Source organism: Chrysoperla carnea, chromosome 1 (genome assembly GCF_905475395.1).
Source record: "Chrysoperla carnea chromosome 1, inChrCarn1.1, whole genome shotgun sequence".
In the NCBI taxonomy this organism is placed as follows: Eukaryota; Metazoa; Arthropoda; class Insecta; order Neuroptera; family Chrysopidae; genus Chrysoperla; species Chrysoperla carnea.
In genome coordinates, this window is record NC_058337.1 from 28,108,597 (window position 1) to 28,129,856 (window position 21,260).

Below are 21,260 nucleotides of genomic sequence, written 5' to 3' on the forward strand. Positions count from 1 at the left end.
TTCAGCCTAACTGCATTCTGATAAAATACCATCATCAATACAAATGTTGACCAGTTAATATCAATATCTGTATTGAAATTACAGAATGATTCAAGGTACATTTGACACTAGGTACTACAAAAAATGCATAGATTGCATTTTTTTTTTTGCATTATTTGCATTATTTATCGGTGCAGAGCTTAGCACTGTTTAGTTGGCTGAGATAGAGAATCGATTATCTTTGATAAAGAGAAAATTATGTAGAAAAATTGTTCTAAAAGGTTTTCGTACTGTTTGTAGGGTATGTAACTGTATGTAGGGCATATTTTGTTGTGTGTTACTAAAATGATTTGTATGTTGATGACGTTACGTGGGTGCTTACGAACTTTATGTGTCGTTTAATATTGATAACACCTACATATCGTATGTTCCAGTCAATTGATATCATTGCTATGCAGTTTATTTCTATCGAAGCACGAGAAATGAATATTTCATGTACATATGTCAAGTTAGCAAAGCAACATTTTCCGATTAAATTGTAAATAGGCTATTAATTAGACGCTATTTAGACGTAAATTAACAGTGGAACAAACAAATTTTCCGCTCTTTCCATAACGGAGATGTTTGATTAATTAATTCCAAATTAATTTTTAATGGGGCCATAATTAGCCGCTATTTAACCGTAAATTAACCGTGGAAAATAACGGAACTCTTTCCATAACGGAGAAAAGTGATGCTTTGCTAACTTGACAGTCAACTTAGCAAAGCAACTTTCCCCGATTAAATTGAAAATAGGCTCATAATTAGCCGCTATATTTTTTTATAAGCAAATTTGTAGGAAATAATACTTACAGAGAAAATTACGTTTAAAGTTCTAGAATAAAAAGCTTGAATTTTTTTAATTTAGAATATAAATTTCTTTGTAAATATTATTAAACTTAGAGAAAAAGATCAGATACTTATAGTAAACTAGATTTAATACGACTTATTAAAAAATTTATGTTTTCCTAATACATATTAGTCGAAAAATTCTCTAAACTAAAAAGATAATTAACGAAACCTTAATCATCTAGGTATGATTGAAAAACGCCAAAGGACTTTTAGTATATTGCATAAATAAATATGAGTCAATGGTCAATAAATAAGATAGTGTTAGAGAATACAGAAACAGGAATTATGATATAAATAATATGTATCCGTAACCACATCCTTCGGAGCCAGTACAAGAACCAAACAAAACTGGAACCATGAAAATCATAAAACATAAAAACTAAGTATAACTCTTTCTGGAACCATGGACTTGTACTACCATTTATAACGAAAAAAATCTATGAAAAATGAAAAAAACTTTAAATTAAAACAAAAAGTTGTGTATAAATATGACCAAACTTTTGAAAAAAAAACCCACCAATGGCATGTTATCTTTACAGAGCTGTCTGTATTTTGTTATTTTATTTGTAAATAGAATTATGAACCCAGTACATCGGTGGTAACTGGTAACCTTTACAACAGAATGTCCTCAGATACTATTTATTGATTAAATTGGCAACAGTTGTGTACTTAGTGGCTTTGTGGGTTGCCTCTACCAAAGGAATCTATATTTCTATCTATAATATACATTACCTATAAAATAAAACGCCAGATTGTCTGCCCGCTTATAAATTAAATTTGATGGAATTAATTTTTAACGGAAAATCGTGAATGATGAAAATATATCTTATAGAAAAAAATTTGTGATTTCACTTATGGTGACTATTGATTTTGGATATCAAAAAGCTAAGGATTTGTCAAAAGTATTAGGTTTAGGGTTTTTTTCGTTTTTCATGGTGATCCATCTTCAATATTTCTTCATTTTAACACACACAAAATTTTAAAGAGTAGAATCAAATTATCAATGGGTACAAAACTAAAAAATCCTTAGTTTTTGAAATATTTTACCGATAGAAGTTGAAATTATCACATAAGGAGTTCGATTATGCGTTAAAAGAAATATGAAATCTATGTATTCACAAAAAGCAGATTGAGAGGGGACAACTCGTGACAAATGGTCCCTTAAAAATGTAAGAAAAACAAATTTCTCGAAAAGATTTTAATTAGTAACTTGCTTGAACCACACTATACTGACTAACGGATTATTTAGTAAACAAAAACTCCAGAATCAGTAGGTAACGAAATAAACTAAAAAGTAATAGCAAGAAAAGAGTTAATTTAAATGAATATAATAAAACATGTTAATTTCATATTGCCTCCTCCAGAAAGTTTTCTGGATACGCTATTGCTATACAATGGAAACTAATGGCTACCTAGTATTCATAGAAATATACACAATACAACTATTTTATCAACTTTGTTCTACGCTTCAAGAACTGCTCTTTTCTAAGTAGGATCGAGAACCATTTTTATACCATGCATATATGAAATATACATAGTATATTAAGTTTAGTCCCAAGTTTGTAACGCTTAGAAATAATGATGCTAGGAAAAAAATTTTGTCATAGCTGTTCATAAAATCACCTAATTAGTCCATTTCCGGTTGTCCGTCCGTCCGTCCGTCCGGCCGCCCGTCCGTCCGTCCGTCCGTCCGTCTGTGGTCACGATTACTCAAAAACGAAAAGAGATATCAAGCTGAAATTTTTACAGCGTGCTTAGGACGTAAAAAGTGAGGTCAAGTTCGTAAATGAGCAACATGGGTCAATTGGATCATGGGTCCGTAGGACCCATCTTGTAAACCGTTAGAGATAGAATAAAAGTTTAAATGTAAAAAATGTTCCTTATAAAAAAATAAAAAACTTTTGTTTGAAACATTTTTTTGTAAACATCACTGTTTACCCACGAGGGCGTTAATTAGGTGCAAATTTTATAGTATGTATTAATATAGGTATATATCTTTTGTTATTTACGTGACGTCATAAAAAACAAACAATTGCGCATCAACACTGTCTATACATTTTTGTATGTGCTATGTGATAAAGAAATCAACACTGACTATGCGTGGTATTTCAACAATTAACTCAGTCAATTGTTTCTTTTCACTTGTTTCTTAATAAATTTGCATAATTTCAATGCTATTTTGTTTATTTCTAACTGCCTTTAAGTTTAAAACGTTTAAATAATAGGAATTATTAGCTTACCGTAAGCTACTTGTATAAAATAATCTGAGTTCTCATAATTGGTAATTAAGAAAACATTAAAAGCATTAAAGAATTCCTTCGTAGATATGCATATTTCTCATGAAAAATTTAATATCCTAAGAATATTTTTTTTTAATTCCGATTATGTATAATCTCTATATATTATAAATGCGAAAGTAAGCAAGTTTGTTTGTTACGTTTTCATGCTAAAACTAGCGAATGGTTTGAATGAAACTGTACAGCAATATAGCTGATATATCAGAATAACACATGAGATATAATTTATAAAGATATATTAATAAAAAAATTTTATAATTAATTTGACATTACGATAAATTACAGATTTCTGTAAAAATAGTCAATATAAAATATTTCAAGGCCATCTTCTCTGATATACTCAATGAATAATTACTATTATACATTTAAAAAAAAAAGAAAGCATACATATATTTTACCTGTGTATAACAATCCTTACCATTATTTCGAGTGTTATAGAAAGGGGATAAGCGAGAGCTATCCCAATCTTTACTTTTAAGCCCAGCGAAGCGGGTGGGTATCACTCTAGTATACAATTATATATCACTGAAACATAGCGAAGGTATCACAACTTTAAAATTTGTATACATATTCTCCCATATTTTAGAAACGAAATATACATTATCCATCCGTATCTTTGTGTATATCCGTTACGGAAAGGGAGTAAATCAAATACTTTGTATTTCATATGGTTGTGTTATACATTTACTAAAATTTTTATTTTTACTTTAGAGCTTTTAAACTAATATAAATTGCTCTACATTAATTTTCTTTGAATGAAAAAGAAAAGCAAAACAACTTTAAACGAAAATGAATTTGCTTTGCCCGACTTTTCTTTATGAAGAATTACAGAATTCGAATATGTACCCAACCTTACGTATTTTGTAACTAGTATTGATTCAATTTGTGTTTTTTTCTCGATAATTAATCCAATTTGTTAGATGAAATTATAACAAAATTAGAATAAATTACATATGCCAAAAGATCTCTACCAGAAAAAAGAGTATTAGTAAAATGACTCGAGTTAATATACTCATTGAAAAACGAGAAAACTTTATCGATTAATCCTTATTTCTCACATCTTTAATGTCTTTGTTCCAGTTTGTTAAATCATTTTTTATTACCCAATGGGATGATTGGATTGGTTTCTAATGAATTTTTATATATATACAAACATAGAGTCTCAAGATTGTCACTATAATCTGATCACGTTTTCATTAAATTATGAATGCATTGGACGAAGTTGAAAATTACTGAAAAGATTATAAGACTGTTTATAATCTTTTCAGTAATTTTCAACTTCGTCCAATGCATTCATAATTTAATGAAAACACTTTTCCCCTGCAATATTTATGTACTCTTGGGGTACTCTATAAAGTGATAAGATAGACACTAAAAATAATATCGAATAAACAAGTGAAAACAAACAGTTGACTGTTGAGTTAATTGTTAAAATACCATGTATAAACAGTGTTGATTACTCTATCACATTGTACATACATACATAACTGATATTCCCATATAATACATACTATACAGTATACAATTTGCGCATAATTTGCACTCTCACAGGTAAACAGTGATGTTTACGAAAAAAATTTTCTTTATTCGAAACAGTTGTTTAGTTTTTTAAGGAACATTTTTTACATTTAAACTTTTGTTCTATCTCTAACGGTTTACAAGATGGGTCCTACGGACCCAAGACCCAATCGACCTATATTCCTCATTTACGAACTTGACCTTACTTTTTACGCCCTGAGCATGCTATAATAATTTCAGCTTGATATCTCTTTTCGTTTTTAAGTAATCGTGATGACAGACGGGCAGACGAATCAATAAATGCTGCCGGCCACAAGAATCAATAAATATCCGGGAGCTCCATTTGCGAACTACAAGTTGCTCCTCAAAGAGGGTATCCTAAAAAGGGCCAATCTTAGATGGAGGGAGGAACATACTTTTAGTACTAGAAGACAGATATGGTCTGAGTACAATCGCAGGCGTTCCGAAGATCTTATATCACTTTCAAGGGCCTCTGTTCGCAAAGTTGTTGAACGCTTGGGCCGGGCAGTGTATCACGACTACTACAGGAGCTGTCACAGTGGTGAGGAGGAGGAGACAATATCTCATCTTCTCTGTCACTTCCCAGCTCTTGTCACGAGGAGATGGAGACTTACTTGAGTCAACCTCTCTTGGACGACCTCTCCGACCTGGAGTCCGTCGACGTCAAAACTCTCCTGCTGTTATTAAACAGCTCCAAATGGTTCATGGAGTAGTGGTCGGGGATGGGCCAACCATCTATCGGTATCACAACGGACCCTATGGTCTAAGTGTGTCCCACCCCAGGACAGCCACTCTAACCTAACCTAAACTTATAGAACAACCTTCTGATATTATGGTATCACGAAATTACAAACTGTTATGATAAAATTGATAAAATTTGTACGTTTCATGTAAATATAATATAAACAAGTGAAAAGAAACAATTGACTGAGTTAATTGTTGAAATACCATGCATAGTCAGTGTTGATTTCTTTATCACATAACACATACAAAAATGTATAGACAGTGTTGATGCGCATTCGTTTGTTTTTTTGACGTCACGTAAATAACAAAAGATATTCACTTTTAAATAGACACGCCCGCCCACAACTGATATTCCTATATTAATACATACTATAAAATTTGCACCTAATTAACGCTCTCGTGGGTAAACAGTGATGTTTACAAAAAAAAGTTTCAAACAAAAGTTTTTTTATTTTTTTATAAGGAACATTTTTTACATTTAAACTTTTGTTCTATCTCTAACGGTTTACAAAATGGGCCCTACGGACCCAAGACCCAATTGACCTATGATGCTCATTTACGAACTTGACCTCACTTTTTACGTCCTGAGTACGCTGTAAAAATTTCAGTTCGATATCTTTTTTCGTTTTTGAGTTATCGTGTCCACAGACGGACGGACGGACGGACGGACGGACGGACGGACAACCGGAAATGGACTAATTAGGTGATTTTATGAACACCTATGATAAAATTTTTTTCCTAGCATCATTATTTTTAAGCGTTACAAACTTGGGACTAAACTTAATATACTATGTATATTTCATATAGCATGGTATAAAAATCCATAAATACATACATACATACGAATCACATGCATATTGAAGCGCAGTATGTCTGGAAAATCAATAATATTGTCTGTACCTATGTATACCATACAGATTGTGTTTTCATCATATTTTCAAGTTACCTATATCTATCTTGCTATCTAATTAGAGTAGAATCAATGTTTACAAACATGCAATGGAAATTTTTATTTGTTTATTTCTACTAAATCCCATTAAAACGTGAATAAAATTAAAAACGTGTTATACTGTAATGATAAACATTCTAAAAATATGCATAAATATTATTACAGGCTTTGAGATGGGACGATAAAATATTGTTTCTATCAATTCTCCAAACTTATTTTATTAAATTATGGGAAAAGGTGGGGTAAGAGGGGTACCGACGTAAGGTGGGAAGTAATGATATTTTATTTCTATTCGAACTTAGAGAGATAGTGTAACTTTGAGATGAATGCCATCTAGTGGCCTTTTCGCAAAGGATTTTAGTAAGCTGTTACTTTTTTGGAATATATACAAGGTGGGCCATTTAAATCTATACATCTAAATATCTCGATTTGTAATTAGCCAATCAAAAAATAACTTGAACAAAAGTTGCAGAAATTGAAGGGGGTATGATGTTCTAACATCAGATTGGACCTAATTCTTCGGGTTTCTTTAATAAATTTTGAATTTTTGCCAATTTTGATTCTAATCGGTAAAAGATAGAATAAGACTTAAACCGCAAAGTTGATCCTCATAAAAAAATAACAATTTTTGTTTAAAACATTTTTTGAAAAATGTTAGCTTTTGGAGTAAATGCGACTTAAAAATATGTCATTATTGCATTTAATCGGAAGAAAATACGCTTTAAGTTTATCGAAAACTTGAAAACTTTTGATCAAAGCACATTTCCGTAGTTAGCGTGTTTTGTTTCGATTAAATGGAAAAATGGCAAATTTTTAAGTCGCATTTCGAAAAAATGTTTTGAACAAAAATTGTAAATTTTTTTATGAGGATCAACTTTCTAATTTAAAGTGTTATTTTATCCCTTACCGTTTACTATCTAAATTGGCTATTAAAGAATCCCGAAGAACTAGGTTCAATCTCATGTCTCCCATCAAAGGTGCATAGATTAAAATGTTTTGTTGCCGAATTATGAAATTTCTCATAAAGCAGATGTTAATTGGCTGCTTAGAACCTACGATTTAACGCCTGATATTTGAAGATAAAGCCAAGCCGTGCCGTATTATGCCAAACAATTCAGAAAAATCTCTAAAATAAAGCTACAATCGTCCTGATTTTAAATTTGATAAATTTTTATCCACATAGTCTTATTGTTAACTTTTGAACTAGACAAATATTTAATTTTGAAAATAGTTTGTTCCCTATATTAATACATTTTATCTAAGTCGATTTATAGGCAATTTTTTAACGCTATAAATACACACTTCCATTAACCTATAGGTATAACCTATATTATTTTCTTTAAACTTTTTATTATTTTCTTTAAACTTTATCATAAATATAAGACAAAAAATTCAAATTTCACTAAACACGTATGGTAAGGGAGCTGGTTTTTAAGTCATCATTTGAGCAAGTTTGAGAACACATTTTATAGATAGTACTGACCCAATACATGAGTTAATATACAATTTGAGCGAAACTAATTTTTATCTATTAATTAAAGTCGTAGAAATGAGAAAATGTAGATCTTCCATTCCCAAAATAGCCCAACCATGGTCAACTTGTACATTTAAAAATTATTTTTGCAATGTGTACCACCGGGGAAGACACATTTTACAACATTTTTCGAATGGCAGGTTTTATTTCTTTGACCTTATCGAATCGGAAACCAATAGCTTACTCATGTATTGGATCAGCACTATCGATAAAATATGTTCTCAATCTTGCTCAAATTGTGCGAAAATATCTGTAACCAGCGCCCTTACCAGTTGGCCATTGACGTCTTAAACCTTTACTTTATTATTCAATTCTGTTAAATTAATCAACTAAATGTATGCTATTTTTGTTTCAGGTGCATTTTTAATACCATTTGCAATTATGTTAATATTTGAAGGCATACCATTATTCTTAATTGAATTAGGTATTGGCCAACGTATGCGTCTGGGCTCATTGGGTGTATGGAATACAATTCATCCATGGCTGGGTGGTATAGGAATTGCGTCATGTATCGTTACATTCTTCGTAGCATTATATTATAATGTAATTATTACATGGTGTTTTTATTACCTATTTAATAGTTTTCGAGTAAGTATTACCCTATAAAGTGGAGTAGTGATAGTAGATGGTTTAAGTGTGAACTGATTTTTTTTTAAATACATTTTTCAGAATCCCTTACCATGGTCCTATTGTCCGGTGGATTCAAATGGTACAGCATTACGTGAATGCGAAATTTCATCGGAAACTGAATATTTTTGGTATCGAACTACATTAGATGCAGCACCATCAATGGATGAACCTGGCGGTATGAAATGGTGGATTGTTTTATGTCTTCTATTATCTTGGATTGTTATATTTTTTATTGTTATGAAAGGAATTCAAAGTAGTGGAAAAGTAGGTATAATTTATGGCTCATTAAAGTTTATGTTAAATTAATTTCGGAATGAAAAAGTTAGATAACGTCCCAATCTTCGCACTGGAGGATCATCACGCATACTGGCATGATGGGCATGCCCATCAGCTAAATAGACTAATGATTTAATAAAATTTTAAAAAAAAATGAATCGCTTCAAATAGTTAGTCTATTGTTCCTTATTTTATAGTAAACCCCCATCTGATAATTTTTGGAAGAATATTTAATTCGTTTCAAAGCATGTAGATTTCAAAAATCGAAATAAATCGTAGCGAAATCGGTAGAAAACTACTTTTGGAAATCATGCCCCTATTAGATTACGTTTTCAATGATTTAGGGCAAAGATTGTCTCCGGAGGTACTCGACCAATTTCAGTTTTAGTACCCGAACCAAATGTCGGTGTCAAAGGCTTGAATATTGATATCCAGGTAGTGAAAAAAGTCGTTCAGATGAACCGGCCATTCATTATTGATGATGAATCAACTGTTATAAATGAATACCGACTGTGGATGAAGGTAGCTCATCTCATTGAAGCATGCGACCAAGATTTGAACAATAATACACAAATGTTCTTACAATTACTGACAATTTCCCCGGCGAGGGTAGCTACCGCAGAGAGATCGTTTCTATACTTCGCGGGCTAAAATCTTGGTTGTGTGTTTCCATAGAACAGGAAAGATTAGTCGAGCCAGCTCTCCTGGATATCGATGATAAAATCAACATCTGGATATCGATGATATAATCAACGTTTTTGCGAAAAAATAAAATTAAACCTTGAATTTATTATTTAACTGAGCACCTAGATAAAATTATTTACTGTAAAATGTATACTAACGTTCAATTTAATCATGTTGTAAAAATTTCATCAAAATTTTACAGTAGTTTAGAGTCTAAATGTGACTACACTTTGATGTGCAAACAAACACATATTTACTTTTGAAATTTTTGTGAGCGCATTTTCGGATAGCTGCGCCATGCCCTTCACATTTTTTGAGGCCTGTATCCGTGCCTGAACCTCTGCATTCTTCCAAAATGTCCCAACGAATATTCTACGTTTTTCGATATAAAATAACAGTACAGCCCGCTTTAGAAAAAATTTTATATTTGGCTTTCTTTTCAAAGGCTTAAACCAGTAGTACGATGATGTACTTAGACAAAGATACAAAAAGATCTGCCGACAATTCTAACGTACATCGGTACAGAATAAATTCTTTAAAATTACTATTCACTCCTAGAAACCTCTGACACATTATGATAGTGGTTTACCATAATAACTTAATAATGTCAGAATATTTTTAAACATAAAGTTAGCGTAGTTCGTATAAGCTGCAATTTAGATATATTCATCTAGAAATATATATTCATACTGCACTTACATGTGGATATAACACTTGCATTATCCATGGATACTAATATTAGAACTTCAGGCAGGGCACGACGAAAATTTGAGTCTGTTGTGAGTAAGTCCACAACATATTCGAGAAATTTTTGCACAATTCAATTTTCTTTGAAAAGACCTAACAAGGATCTTAGATTAAGTAGCATCCTTGCGAAATTTGTAGGTTTTTTATTCATGTACGTTTTTTATGCACATAAGCACTAGCGGCTTTAGGAGTGGGCCACTGGGACGACACACGGCGTGCCGGGTTTTCCAAGACACCGCTTATCTTGGCCACTTAATTTGAATATCTGTCCCTCTAAAGGAAACAAACAGGTTTTGTACGCAGCCATTTTTCAAACCATAAACGCGTTTAAGACGCATTAAAGGTAGACCGGGCGAAGACGCTGATAAACTAAAGACTCAAAAAAAATATTGAAGTCGAGTTTTTTAATGCTCTTTTGGACACCGAGATTATATCTATAAATGGAAAGATTTCAACAGATGTGAGACTTTTACCGAAGAATTTCTTGTTTAACATAAAAAATATTCAAAATAACTAATGCGACATTGTTCTGTACTGCAAGAAAAGTTAACCGTCAGACAATATAGTTAGTGATTTTCTATTAATTCAATATAAATATGCTAATTCAAAATAAAATCAAATAAGTATACCTAAAAGAGTGCCAAATGTATGGCTCGCCCGGGGAGACTAGATGGCTACTAAAGTCGGCCCGCACATACGTTTGTTGCCAAGAATTCTAGAAACTGTGCTAGTCTTGGTATGGAAATTGAAAGTTGAACTAGTTTTCTAAAAATCGATGTAACGGCGTTTCTATATAAAACTATAAATTGTGAGTCTTCAAGTAATCACCATCAATATAATAAAATATCGTAAATGTCACTCCATGTTTGTGCCTGTTTTCCCTATATCATGTTGTTGTTGGTTTTACCAATAAATTAAAATTTGTTTTTAATTATTTTTAGGTAGTTTATTTCACATCAATGTTCCCATATTTGGTTTTAACAATATTTTTCATTCGGGGGATAACGTTAAAAGGTGCTAGTGCTGGATTAATGCATATGTATACGCCAAAGGTATGACAAGTGTAGATGTTTATCATCGAAAATTTTATTTTAATATAATCCATTTTTGGTGTAGGTGGAAAAGCTACTAGATCCAACAGTATGGTTAGATGCAGCGACACAAGTATTTTATTCATTTGGCTTAGCGTTTGGATCATTAATTGCATTTGGTAGTTATAATCCACCAAAAAACAATTGTGTTCGCGATGTAATATTAGTGTCCGTATGTAATGCGTTGACTGCAATTTATGCAAGTGTTGTTATATTTGCAATTTTAGGTTTTAAGGCGATGTCGAATGTTGATAAATGTATTGACAAGTAAGTGTTTGTATATATGCTTTAAATAATACGAAAAAATAAAATCCCATAAGACTTTGTGGTAAATGATCAAACTATAGATATATTCGATACTTTCTGAGAAAAGTACATAAATTGAAAATAAATGCTGCTTTTCAAAACGCGCTTAAATGGAAATAAAACTGTGTCAACATGAGTACAAGCTTGCGAAGAAATTGTTTAATATCCAGCCATGCTTGAAACCAAGTATACCTCAATCTTGAATTAATATATAATTATCATGGTTTCAAGCTTGAGTGCCAGGCCCAAGTTTAGATATCGGGTTTTCGACCTAGCCTGGGCGAGTAATTTATACGTGGATCAATCCGTCGGATATTTTTAGAAGTTACTAAATTAATTTTAAGATGTATACATTTTAAGTAGTATATTTAATAATAGATTGCCGGAACCGAAGTTTGAATCTATATCTGTTAATGCTGTTAGCTAGATGAGTACTTTCACGACTATACTTTGTACTACCATAACAGAAAAAACACAAATAAACGGCTGGGAAACAAAAATTTGATTTATTAGCCTTCAAGATTTGAACATGGTCCAGAAAAACAAACTTCGATTTATAAGTTTTGACCACTACTTAAACAAGGGTTGTAAACCAAAACTTCATCTAAAATCCTTAATTCATCTAAAATATTTAAAATAGAGAATAATTTTTGAGACGCTTAAACTCAGTCCTTTTGGCGCTCTCGGTTGATGACGTATTAATATGTATGTGACCTGTCTGTTGGTAACAGTTCAATGTACTTTTTACTACATACTACCCACGTATGTAGTAATTATAGTATATATACATGGTAATACCATACACAATATAAGTAATTAATACCATACAATATGTCAACAAGTCTGACAAGCCACATACCACGACGTTACGTCCATTTTAAAGTTTGAATTTCCGTTTTAGATATTTGAATTTCTCTCACTGAATTTGTCATTTTATTAATTAATTTAAGTAATTAAAAAGATATTAATTTCTAAATTAATGGTATAGGTCAAATTTTCAGCCAATAAAGTTACGGAAAAAAAAAATTTTGAACCAAATTTAAATGTCATGAATATTCCCTGTTGCCAAAATGTATACAGACCCCGAAACTTATTAATAAAGTTATTCAAAACTTACATTTATTTTTAGTAATAAAGTAATATTATTTAAAAATCATATGATTCCAAAAATAAATGTGACTGAGGAGGTTTATGAAAATATAATGGATCAATTTAATTCCACGGGTCTTGAAGAGCTAGGACTCGAAGTATGCTCATTGTCTCAACAATTGGATACTGTACGTATTATATTAAATAATTTTGCATTTTCAATACCTTTTGATTCACTTTAACCAAAAGAATTTTGTATTATTTTTAGGCAGCAGAAGGAACTGGTTTAGCATTTATTGTATTTACACAAGCTATTGTTGAACTTCCTGGTGCCCCGTTTTGGGCTGTATTATTCTTTACAATGTTATTATCATTAGGTTTGGGATCACAAATTGGTATATTAGAAGGAATGCTGTGTACTATTTTTGATATTGAAATATTTAAGCGTATTCGTAAGCAATATGTTACAGGTACTTATATTTGTATATATAAGGTGGTTTCTATGAATATAATCAATTTTTGGACTATACTTAGCAATAAATTGACCCAGAAACATAGATACCTTTCTGTTTTGTACTCTTATTTGAATACATAATAGTCGTAAAATTACAGTTTTATTTATCAGGTTATTACAGATAACCATTGATTAATAATGATAGAATAGTTACCAAATTACGATAATAGTCTTTCAATTGATAGAAACTGATCTTAAAAGTAACATTAAGTATACTTTTATAGTTAAAATATGCATACTAGAGGCGGATGATTTGGAGAGAATGCTTTCCACATCACTGCCTTACACAGATTAAAAAAAATTCTATCTAAACGTTTTACAGTAAAAAACAAACAAATTATTTACTGGAAATTTTTATCTGCATAAAATTTGGATTTTTTTCAAATGCTGATTTTGATGTGTAAAAGTTCAAACTCTGTGTTAATATTGATATAATCAACTTTTAACGTCAAGGGAAAAAGGAGTTAGGAACATCAAAAACGATCTCAAAATGGAATTAAGACCAAAATAAATTACAACATAGCTAGCTCATCGCTGTATCAGATTTTGAGCTTTCTAATATCATAGTGAGGTGTGTTTTATAGCCATATCTTGGAAGCGAATTCATGGCAAATCAGATCTTGCGGAGTTATAATTCTTCAAGTGAATACATAATCGTAAATCATTTAAGACCCAGCCAGAGGCTTGAGGCAATAAAGTTAGCGCTCCTATGTACTATAAATCAAAGCCTGCACATCGGGTTTATTAAGTTGTTGCCGCACTACCATTATTCTAATTATCACTCCGTGACCCTTAAACACGTGGTGGTTATTTGATTCCTTAACTTTTATTTTCCACGAGCCTCTTTTTATCTTTATCGCTCTATTCACATATATACAAGGCTTTTAAACCCGTTTCTATATCTAGACGTCACCTGGTTTTAAGACCATCTCCTCTGTATATGCCATTTATTGCGGCGCATAGTAATTTTTAGATTGACTTTCTTAATTTCTTTAAACGTAGCCGTTTTACAGGCGTACTCTAACGGAGTTTTTCAAGTTCACTGTGTTTGTTTATACCATTTCCCTTTTTCTCAACACTATGTCAAACATTTCTATCTAACGGCAGGTACCTATCTAACATTCATAATCTCTCAAAGGATTGGTATCTGTCCATAGTATTGCAGAGAAATAGTAAAATTTTGTTTTAGTTTAACCCATTTCCAAAATTGTTAAGACATTATCTTCCCAGCCTCGACCTGTTTTCTTTTGCACAAATTCATATCATAAAAAGAGGTAGGCAATTGTTGCAAGTCTCATTGTCGTATACAGTCCAAATAAAAATGGTTATATTCCTAAATATTTATCATGATATTAATGTGCCTAGTATCTAATTACTTTCTAATTATTATTTTATAACTTTTAGGTGTTGTTTGTTTAATTTGTTTCTTTATTGGTTTAATGTTTACAACTGGTGCTGGTGAATACTGGTTAAAAATGTTCGATTCATTTGCTGGTACAATTGGATTGGTTGTTGTAGCGTTATTAGAAATGTTGGTCGTTGTTTTTGTTTATGGTCACGAAAAGTAAGTAAAAAATATTTTCGTTGTCCACCAAATTATTACATTATTACACAAATTGGGAAGGATTATACAGACTGCGATAATTTACTTCACCGGCCAAAGAGTCGTTTAAAAATCAAAAAAACGGATAGGAGAGTAGGCGAAAAAGGCGAGGGGCAAAGTTAAAGGCAAGGGGAATATGCTTTTTTCATCTTAATAGCTTCGAGATTCGAATTATCAATTGAAGTTGCGGATATCAACCGGTATTATACACCGATATCAACCGGTGATCCTTTTTAATTGACCCAGGCATTTTTCTAGGATGCAATTAAACACAATAATTCGTTATTCCCGACTTCAGAGCAATTTAAATGGTTTTCAAAGTCATGCAGACCATGACTCCTTATCAAGTTTTTTTAAATGTTAATTTTTAATATATTTTAACAATCAATTTTACTTTTTTAGACCTTTTACCTTTGGCTATTTAGAATTTTCAATTATACCATACACAAATTTTTTTGACAGGTTTACATCGGATATTGAAGAAATGACCGGATATAGACCAGGAATATATTGGCAAGTTACATGGCGATTTTTATCACCATTAATTATGACCATCATATTGATATCTTCTGTTGTGTTTATGGTACGAAATAATCCTACATACCAAGCCTGGAGTGCCGATAAGGTATGTACACAGTTTTTAGTTTGTTTATAAATTGCCAATAATCAAAATGATTGTGACGGTATGTTAAAACATGGATTTTGATGCAAGGAACAGGTGATTGGAAACGCCCTCTTTATAGCTACAAACTTTGCGCATAATTTCCGTTGTGCGTTGGAATCCGCTTTGTTTTTCTAAAAATAAATCAAAGTTGTTGGAAAGCAGTTTAATAAAAAAATTTTAACACTTTATTAGAGGTAATGTCCTTCATAAAAATATCAATAACTTTTGCTGGATCCATTTTATCCAAAACTAAACAAAATCAGTATAAATGATGTACAAGTGTTGATGCTTTAAAATCCATTTCCGGATACATTCTTAATAAATTATTCTTCTGACGTACCCTACTTCTTCCTGCATTGTAGACCATTTATTAAAAATCACCAATTATATTTTCGTTTGTTTCGTTTCGTATATTAATTGATCAAAACATTTCATTTAAGGGTGAAACTATGACGTTACCATATCCTGGTTGGGTTATGTCCATTGCATTATGTATGATATTGGCTGGTATTGCACCAATTCCATTAGTATTTATCCTACGACGATTCCAATTCTTGAAATTGGATTTAAATATTCATCAAGGCTCAATTCGACGAATTGACACAACTGTTTCTACAAAGGAAATGATGGCCGATCAAGATGTAAGTATTGTAAATTTTATAATATGTTTATGTTGTTTTAAGAATGGTATTTTTTTCTGCGATCTTTTAATTATATTCTTGTCTTTTGAATAAAAAACTACAATTCTTTGACGACTGAAGTTGAAGAAACAGCTTCAAAGTTACTTAATTGTTTGACGATTAAAGTTGATAAAAAATAGTTTTCAGCTAGTCATACACGTACCGTCTTTCCTGCAGGAAAAAATATGGTGCGCCTTAAACCTACAGGAAAGTGTATAGTTGTGTTTGAACTTTAATACAGGCCTTACTATCTGACAAAAAAAAAGAAAGTGACAAGCCTGTTTATTTAATAATAATCTATAATATCAAATCATGCACCACGATCATCACGCTAAAGCAGTGTTTCTCAAAGTGGGCGCTAACGCCTCCTTGTGGGTGCTAGAGGCCTATGGAGGGGGGGGGGGGGAGCAGAAAGACTAATTTTTTAGGATAAATGTAATAGGATTGGAATGATATATCTTGCTGTGGGGTTACTGAAAAAAAATTGGCCCTCGAAGTGGGCGGTGAACCAAATAAGTTTGAGAAGCTCTGCGCTAAAAGATAGCAAGAACGTTACTGCCTCAATTTCCAACGTTCATTCCGGCTCGCCAGCAGTTGATGTTATCTCTCTATACTTTGGGCTGGGTAGAATATTCGTAAATGAATAAAAAATATTATCTTTGAAACTTTGATTTACACACTTATTTATTTGAAATGAACCTATTCCTAAATGAAATGAGGAAACATCTTATGGTCTATAACCAGGTGAAACTACCATTTTGGAATAATGATAGAAATTGGAGACCCACAAATCCAGTACATAAGACGGGGAATAAATGTAAGATAAAAAGAAAGAGAAGTTCTGTAAAACAGCAAGGATTAGTAATAAAAAGAATTTCACAGAAAATTTGAAAGTCAGAGAGTTACCAAAGTCTTATATTAGATAATTCATAAAAGAATATAGATATTTTCATATACATTTGTCTTTCTGAAGTCATTGCAAGCCTGGATCAGTCTTTGAATATATCCATGTCAGTTAGTGTTTGTCAGGATACCATTTTAGGGCCACTACTATTACTTATTAAGGAAGAAAAAGTGTGTCCTTGCTTGTTCTTCTTTCAAAAACCTATTCTAATATATTTATAGCGTCCCCCGAAAGTTTGAACCGAAACTATTTTTATTCACTTCTACCAAGAATACTAGTCTAACTATTTTCACTAATTTTAAATGAAAGAATACAATTAAAATGTTTGCAGAATTGAATTGATGGTTATTTAATTTTAAAACAAAATTAACATAGATGGTTCTGTCGTACTTTTCTAAGTAGACTTAACAAAATTAGCTAACTAATAGAATTAGTATTTGTCTATTAAAAATTTAATAGAAGTTTGATTGAAATTTTTATATTGTGTATCAAATATAGGAACAGATTAGTCCTGATGGACCAGAAGGGCCATGTTTGACAACATTAAATAATACAAGAAAAAATAGATTTACTATTGGCGATTTTGAAGTTTAATTAACATTTTTACAACCACTGCTTCTTATTGTAACATTTAACTAATAATTCAAACTAACACACACAAATTCAAAAATTAACAAAAAAACAAAAACAAAATTCCATAATTAAAATTTTCATTGAAATGTAAGTAAAATGTATGAAATTTCAGCATATTTTTTATATAGATGCATGGAAATTTCATATAAAAATGCACGTCTTGAAATTTTTGAAGCATGTGTTGAATCTTTTTTTTTTAACAAATATGCTTTCTTTGCATGGAAATTCTAATTTATAATTTCATTTTCTTTTTTTGACATAAACAAATTTTTACGGCCAAAAAGGAGATATCATTTAAGCAACACAACCGCCAAGCTAGAGATTCATGCAGCTCTGAATTATTGAGATGTAGAACATTTGTTCTGTTTTCGCCAATTTTGTCATTGCATCATACGTACCACATGTATTCCTAATATCTTAAGAGGAACATACAAGCATACTCAAATAAATGTCGAAACATCAGTCACGTACTTAATATGTATAAAAACTAATGGTTTCAACCGCGCTATGCTTGAGAGAAAAACTTTTCTGGGCCATTGTCCCCGGATTGCTGACTAATGTCCAAATTTTTACCTCTAAAAGGCTGTTCTGAACTGTTGTAATGTAAAAACATCAACTACGTATCAGACCGTTGTTTTTATTCGATCTACCCTTCCACTTAGTGGGATCACAAGTGCACTCGGATTTTTAGCTGATATTTTGGCAAACTGTTTTTAACATTACTTTTAACGTTCTGACAATACATCAGCCACGTATCTGGCCGTTGCAAATAAAAAATTTTATTTTTTGCATGTCTGTCTCTCCACTAAGAAATACTGCCCTAGATTACGTGGCTGAGGTTCCAGCATCTCTTAGAGTAACCTTGAATTTATATTTTTCGCAACATGAAATTCACATACCTATTCAAGACTAAATCTGGCGAGTCCCTCTTGCTCTCTAATAAGAATACTCAGTGCGTGTAACTACTTACTAGTACAGCAAGGAAAGGACAAACGCCTATTATGGTTTTATCTCAATGAACATTCCGTATGTCTTACATCTCAATGCTGTTTAGGCAAGTAGTACGTAATACGTCTTTTGGTAAGAGCAGGCTAATTCGCATCCAATTCCTTTTTGACATACGTAGATTAATAAAGCGGAGAGATGGTAACTTTTCTTTTCTCTTAGCTCCAACATTAAGCAACCTCTGGAATTTTTGTTGCACATTTATACCATAGAATAAACACCTTATTTTTGGATTATTATATTTGTAGATGAATTGTCGAATCATTTGTCTTACATAACCGTTAATTGTTTTACAAAACAGCTGAAATAAGCTTAGCGGGCTATTTATAATTACTGTACTTTAGCCATTGACTTTTTAGTTTTATATAGACTAAGCATCGCCTATCTTTCCGCACAGTGAGAGGTGTGCCAACATCCGAGGTAATATCTTAAGTCAGTTAGAGATATTTATTAAAAAAAATACATTTCTCAAAATAATATAGGGATATTTATCAAAAAAATATACATTGAATATAGGGACATTTATCAAAAACACATACATTGAATTTTTTACATAAAACATCGTGATTTCACTGAACTTTTTCGCCTTTGGCTTATGAAAAAATATTTATCACGTATCACGTTACATTTTTTCTTACAAATCTACAATGATTGGACCTAAGCAATTACCTCAGATGTTGGTTGTCACGTTTAAAATCGTTTGACACTCAGTCTATATAACTCTAACGTCAATGACTTTAACTCGCGAAACTGCGTAAACGTTTTGCATTTATCAATGCAGTAGGTCAAAGATTTAAAGTTTATAAAACATTCAAAATGACATGAGGTGAAATTTGAGATTATGTAAAACTGCGTGAGATAATGTGTTAGATAAAAATTTGTCCAAAATTACAAATAATCGTGATTATTAAAAAATCGAAATTTCATTGGAATATTTATAAAATACTACTCATTCTAAAAAAATATTGTTGTATGAATGAATATTTAAGACTGAGAATTTATTTTTATCCTTAGATATTATTTTATTTAGGTTATGTAACCTAACAAAATACTCTTTTCTAATGTCATAAGCTCTTTATTTATTTGAAGTACATTTATAATTTTTTTTTGTAACTGGAATTATTATTCTTATTTTTTTTTAATTTCATCATGGCTCTACATCAAACGGTTATTGTGATTGCCGATTAGCCATTCTACATTAAGTCTAAACACTTACTTCTAGTCGTAGTGAAATCACTTGACTACGGAACATGCGCACTCATTGGCATCTTTTATATATAAATATATGCATGCAAGATTCTAACTTGAACTTTCATAAGTAGTTTACGATAATATCTTCGTTTTCTGCAATAGTTTCCGATTGGCTAAAGGATTGGAAAAAGGGCTAAAAACTTCAGAACCCAACCAAATCCTCTATAGTCAACAAAGTAAACCCAACCAAGTCGTTATTAAATTAATACAGAGTTATCAAAAAAATAAAATTAAAACGTTCAAGATAACAAAAAAGAAATATATAACAAAAATTCAATAAAGTTACATATGATAACAAATTTTTTTTTATTTAATTGTGACTGCTTGTGGATTCGAACTAAGTAATCACTAAAATAACAACATGCATACAGCATACCCATGCTCTTACTCACTAATCTATCTGCATCGTTTTTCGCTACTACTAGAAGTAAGCGTCTAAACTTGGTTATCAGTTTTGTTAAACGTAGCGCAATGGCAATCCATTTAACTGTTGTCCAGATGTTATGCATAACGGAACTTTTTTGTAAAACATCTAACGATTTTATACAACAATTGATTCGGCAATCCTTGATACGACCATATATTGATTAAATAATATCAAACAGTCGTCTCGTATACTTATATTATTATAGTCCTCTTTCTTAATCCATATTCTGCCAAGGTTCCGATTTTCAGAGATGCATGAAGTTGAAATATTTTATGGGAAATACCCAATATAAAAAAATATATATATAGTTTCATTTCTACTGCATGATTTCCTTTTTTAAAAATAAAAGACTGTTATTTAATCTTTTAATGTTTTAGTTTTCGGATGAAGATGAAGCAGATGGTTTACATGAATATCACGATGACGTTACGTCTGATGATGATGACGACGCCCCTCCAAGCATGATAACATTAAATAGATCACGTCAAACACCTAATACCTTAGCTATACCCAGTCAACGATTACGTTCAACATCTAGTGGTAATAGTCGCCATTTTAAAATGGAGGTTATGGATGACTTTTAGTTGTAATCAAGTTTTTAGTTCCTTTCTTTAATTCTCATAGATTAAAAATTGTTGTTATTTTTTTTAATGTACTTATAATTTTTTTATTCGTCATTCATACCGTCAAAGTTAACCATTTTATTTTTATAAAGCATTTATTTTTTTCGAGTCAGTGTTTTAATTCTAAATGGATATCCATCGTTGTTATTAAATTTGTCAATTTACAAATAATACTAATTAAAAAAAAATAATATAAAAAC

The 21,260-nt window shown here is 31.3% G+C and overlaps 1 protein-coding gene across 1 annotated transcript in view; it reads left to right on the top strand.

Moving 5' to 3' along the window:
• Nucleotides 1–21,052, top strand: part of LOC123305313 (sodium-dependent neutral amino acid transporter B(0)AT3) — a 70,173-nt gene extending 49,121 nt beyond the window's left edge. The window contains exons 2-11 of the mRNA XM_044887000.1: nucleotides 8,289–8,521; nucleotides 8,603–8,827; nucleotides 11,212–11,322; nucleotides 11,387–11,628; nucleotides 12,797–12,944; nucleotides 13,025–13,226; nucleotides 14,675–14,834; nucleotides 15,336–15,498; nucleotides 15,978–16,178; nucleotides 20,815–21,052. Coding sequence (XP_044742935.1) covers nucleotides 8,289–8,521; nucleotides 8,603–8,827; nucleotides 11,212–11,322; nucleotides 11,387–11,628; nucleotides 12,797–12,944; nucleotides 13,025–13,226; nucleotides 14,675–14,834; nucleotides 15,336–15,498; nucleotides 15,978–16,178; nucleotides 20,815–21,021 — 1,892 coding nt within the window. The 3' untranslated portion in view covers nucleotides 21,022–21,052. The remainder of the gene's footprint in view (nucleotides 1–8,288; nucleotides 8,522–8,602; nucleotides 8,828–11,211; nucleotides 11,323–11,386; nucleotides 11,629–12,796; nucleotides 12,945–13,024; nucleotides 13,227–14,674; nucleotides 14,835–15,335; nucleotides 15,499–15,977; nucleotides 16,179–20,814) is intronic.
• Nucleotides 21,053–21,260: the final 208 nt, after the last annotated feature.